The sequence below is a fragment of the Lolium perenne genome, chromosome 5 (assembly GCF_019359855.2).
Source record: "Lolium perenne isolate Kyuss_39 chromosome 5, Kyuss_2.0, whole genome shotgun sequence".
In the NCBI taxonomy this organism is placed as follows: Eukaryota; Viridiplantae; Streptophyta; class Magnoliopsida; order Poales; family Poaceae; genus Lolium; species Lolium perenne.
The window spans coordinates 185732281-185737096 of record NC_067248.2 but is presented as its reverse complement, the minus strand read 5'-3'; the positions used below and the strand labels follow the sequence as shown (position 1 = coordinate 185737096).

Below are 4816 nucleotides of genomic sequence, written 5' to 3'. Positions count from 1 at the left end.
AATACGAGCCTCGATCGGCTCTCAGGTTGCCCTGTGAATCAGCTCAAGGAGCCGATCCACCCATGATTCGTATGAGATCTACGATAACATGGTGGTCCTGCTTGATCAATATTAAGTTAAAACAATCTACGACGATCTAGGGTTTTCACCACATAACCGGAACGTCCTACACGTGATTGAGCCTGGCAGACACGAAAGGTGATAATAAACCAGCTCCAGACAAGGCCTAAAAACCAACGTGGAGTTGATTCCCGGAACATCTTCTCTAGGACTAGCAAACTATACCCTACGTGCTACTGGATCCTTCAACCCGTTTATAAGGCCTAACTATGTAGATATTAAACTAATCCTTGAAGAACAAGGAGCAATCGTAACGGATCGAATCTACTAAACAATGACTAAGCAGGGTGCCACCCTTGCACCTAAGATCGGTACAAGGGTGGCTAGATATCCAGGAGTAGCATGACTAATCAAATACATCGAGAAAGTACCGATGCTAACTCTAACATATCTATGATAACGGTGTTGCTCGTCATCAAAAAAGCTTCAGTACGAGCAACACATGAACAACAGATAAACAAGATTCTGCCTAGATCGCAAGGGCAGCATAGCGCTTACCCGGAAGAAACCCTCGAAACAAGGGGTGGCGATGCGCCTAGATTGGTTTGTTGTGAACGTGTTCGTCTTCTTTCTCAATAACCCTAGATACATATTTATAGTCCGTAGACTTTCTAACGTGGGAATAATCCCAACCGTGTACGAGCTAAACTCTACCTTTTAATCCTAACCGACACGTATCCTACTATATTTACAGATACACGGGCAATTTAGCCCAAACTCTCTATACAAGGCCGATTCATGAATATTTTCTACGTATATTCGCTAAGCCCATCTCAATCACGGCCCACCTCTGATTTGGTTAAAATCTGGTGATAACACCAACACAATCAAAGGCTCCTGAAAGTTCCACCTTCCAAGTTGATTGTTGGCTCCCTCGCGCTCATCTTCCACAATCATGTTGTGCATGATCACACATGCAGTCATCACTTCCCACATTATGTTCAAACTCTATATTCTTGATGGGTGCCGAATAATAGCCCAACACATTTGAAGGACACCAAATCCGCACTCCACATCCTTCCTACAAGCTTCTTTCTCTCAAGCTTCTTTCTTATTTTGGGGTTTGAAGATTATGTGTTGGAAAATGTGGACCTACTTCATACTATCTGGAAGGTAGTACATACCTTGTGTAGGTGTGGTGGTTGATCTCATGGTTGCACTCCTGTGTCTAACCTTTAACAAGCCTAAATAAAACCGAAGAGTCTTGCACATTTGTATCATTGTCAAAACCTACAATACCGAGAAAAAGCGACAGATCTAGAAATCTTAAGATGTCACTACTTCAAGAATGATTGAGAAATCATTACATCGCCTCCTGGTTCTAGTGCGTGCAATCAATAGCTTCAAGCATCACGTAAAAGCCCCCTTGAATTACTAGTAGCCACGAGCCAAGCTGTTTTCTCAACATTTGGTCCTCTCAAGTAGTGCTCGCCAAACATTGCCACAATCATTTTGCAAACTTTGTAGTACATTGTTTCAAGACAAATAATTCATTCATACAAATATGCTCACCAACAAGATCATTGTCAAATCTCATATGCAAGCATCCGAGTTGCGGCAATGCACATCTGAATGGAAGAAAACCAAAGCTTACCGGTGGCATCTCCATTCATAACGAATCATCATCATAGGCTTTCACACAAAAAAAAATTAGGTAGGCTTTCACACAAATTTATATAACAAGAAAACGAAAACTAATACTGTCGACAAACAAAAACGCGCATAGCATATAGGTGCATGATGGAGGAGTTTAGTCGAAGCTGCCACGCTACTTCTTCCGTCTCTATCCAGCATCCACTATCGCGGCAGTCGCTAAGACGACAAGTTAAGCTCTGATCGGCCTCCACGTGTCGACACCGTCCACGCGTCGGCATCCTAGGCCATTGCTATGCTCCCTCTGTCGCAACACGTGTTCGGCCTCCTCTATATATATGCGCCTGTCCGTCTCTCACTACGAATTTACTTACAGCAGCTTCTAATCCTAAGCTTCTCTTAACTATTCTATGCGCGCACCACTACTACTTCCTGGATCTCGCGCGCCACTTCTACGATGCAGCCGCCGCCGCGGAACCAGCCCAAACGCCGCCGGCTGCTCGCTCTCCCGGCGGTGTGCCCGTGCGAGGGCATCGCGCCGGAGCCCCTGCTCGCCTCCCTCCTCTCCCTCGCGGCCGACGTGGCGAGCCGCAGGGCCAGCGACGCCCCGGTGCTCCGCCGCGCAGTCCGCCAGGCGGTGCGCCTCGCGGGCCTCCTGCTCGCGTTCCTCGAGGAGGTTCGGGACGCGGCCACGTCGACGCTGCCCTTCTCCGCCGTGCTCGGCCTCACGGAGCTGCACGTGGCCATGCAGAAGATGAGGTTCCTCCTCACGGACTGCGCGCGGCGGGGCGCGCGGCTGTGGGTGCTCGTCAACGCCAGACAAATAGCGTCCGAGCTCAGGCTGTGTCTCGGGTCCGTCGCCGCGGCCATGGACGTCCTGCCGAGGAGCGTCGTGGACGTGTCCGTGGAGGCAGGGGAGCTCGGGCGCTTGGTCGCCGATCAGGCGTGGCGCGCGGTGGTGCGGCCTGACGCCGCCGACGAATTAGCCCTGCGGAGCGTGCGTTCTATCATGGATCAGTTCAGGAAAGGCGTCGCGCCGGATGCCGAGGATGTGGTGCGGGTGCTACGACGGATCGGGGTCCAGACCTGGTCCCAGTGCTCGGAGGAGGTCGCGTTCCTGGATGGCGAGCTGGCCGCGCGCTCCGACGACGGCGACGAGAACAGCAGCGAAGTGGTGCTCATCAACGGCTTGATGGCGTTCCTGGTGTACTGCCGCGTGGTGCTGTTCGATCGCATTGACTCGAAGCAGGCGGATGCGGTGCGGCCGGCGACGTGCCCAGATTGGATCAGACCGGAGGCGCTGCAGTGCCCGATCACGCTGGAGCTCATGACCGACCCGGTGACGGTGTCCACGGGCCAGACGTACGACCGCGCGTCCATCAGCCGGTGGATGAAGGCCGGGTGCCGCACGTGCCCGGTCACCGGCGAGAGGCTCCGCACCGCCGACCTCGTCCCGAACGCCGCGCTGTGCGGGATCATCGAGGCGATGCTTCTCAGCAACGGTGTCTCGCTTCCAGAGGCGAGCTCCACCAGGCATCACCACGGCGACGTTGGCGGCTCCGCGGCGCCGTTCAGCGCGGCCGCCGCTGGCGCCGCGCGGCTCGCCGTCGCTCACATCGTCGCGCAGTTCTCGACGGGGTCGACGGAGGAGCGGAGGAAGGCCACGTGCGAGGCACGGAAGCTCTCCAAGCACAGCCTGTTCTACCGGGCGCGCTTCGTCGAGGCCAACGCCGTGCCGTGGCTGCTGTGCCTCCTCTCCATCATGGACGCGTCCGTGCAGGACAATGCGGTGGCGTCCCTCCTCAGCCTCTCCAAGCACCCCGGTGGCCGGGAGGCGCTCGTCGAGGCCGGAGGCATCGGCCTCGTGGTCGACGTCGTCAACGTCGGCGCCAAGGCCGAGACGCAGCAGAACGCCGTGGCCATCCTGTTCTACCTCTCGTCCAACGCCGAGTACGCCGAGGAGATCGGCCGCTTCCCGGAGGCCATACCGACGCTCGTGCGGCTCATCCGGGAGGGCGCGCAGCGCGGCCGGAAGAACGCCATGGTCAGCCTCTACGGGCTACTTCAGTCCCCGAGCAACCACGCAAAGGCCGTCGCCGCCGGCGCCGTGGCAGCCCTCGCGGGACTCCTTTCCAGCGACCGCGACGGTGACCTCGCCAGCGACACCGTTTCGGTGCTGGCGAGGATCGCCGAGCAGCCGGCGGGCGCGCTGGCCGTGCTCTCGAGCGCGGGGCTAGTGGCGCGCCTCGTCGAGTTCCTCGCCGCGTCCGCGTCTCGGTCCGGGAAGGACCACTGCGTAGGGCTGCTCGTCTTGCTGTGCCGGCACGGCGGCGAAAAGGTTGTCGCGCTGCTGGGAGGCATGCGGGGGCTGATGGGGTCGCTGCACTCGCTCGTCGCCGACGGCAGCCCGACCACGAGCAAGAAGGCGCGGTCGCTGATCAACGTCATCCACCGGCATTTCGAAATGAGCAGGCCGTCGTCATTGCCGGCGCCGGTGCCGGACGCCGGCCGTGAACGGATCGTTCGCGTTGTGCAATAGCGCGCGACGAGACCTCTCCTAGGTAAGCGAACTACATAGTACAGCGTGATGGATACGTGACCATTTTTTGCCTCTATCTTAGCTCGAGTTTTAGAAGAGCTGAGGTTGAATTTTGCTCCCTTTTCCCCATTCCTTTTGTTATACGCCGCTATTGCTATCCACGTGCATACGCAGATTGGAGTTGCTGTTTTGTAACGCAGTTGTTGTACATATCTGTGACACATCGGCTTTTCTATTCACTGTGATGATTTCAATGGGTGAAATGTGATGTATGGGTTGATGGATGAAGATATAGTTGTGGCAAAAAGAAAGAAAAGAAAAGATAGGTGATGGGGTACACCACTAGAAAAGACAATACGAGCCTGAAATGTTTCTGCATAGAGATTGGCCTCGTCGGTGATGGCATCAGATATTCTTGGCAGCGTAGCTCAAAATTTTGGTCAGAAATTGGCAAATTCTGTCCAATTGAAATTCAAAGTTTTGTTGAAAATCCATTTCTAGCGGCACCATGGCCTTCCTGAAATGGATCGGCAGTCATTGTCCATTCATGCAAGGCTTCTCCAT

The 4816-nt window shown here is 54.9% G+C and overlaps 1 protein-coding gene across 1 annotated transcript; it reads left to right on the top strand.

Annotated features, from left to right (window-relative positions):
- Positions 1 to 2081: 2081 nt before the first annotated feature.
- On the top strand, positions 2082 to 4491 carry LOC127301213 (U-box domain-containing protein 18-like). Its single transcript, XM_051331435.2, has one exon. The coding sequence runs from the start codon at positions 2171 to 2173 to the stop codon at positions 4250 to 4252; it is 2082 nt and encodes a 693-aa protein (XP_051187395.1). The 5' UTR covers positions 2082 to 2170; the 3' UTR covers positions 4253 to 4491.
- The last annotated feature ends 325 nt before the right edge of the window (positions 4492 to 4816 follow it).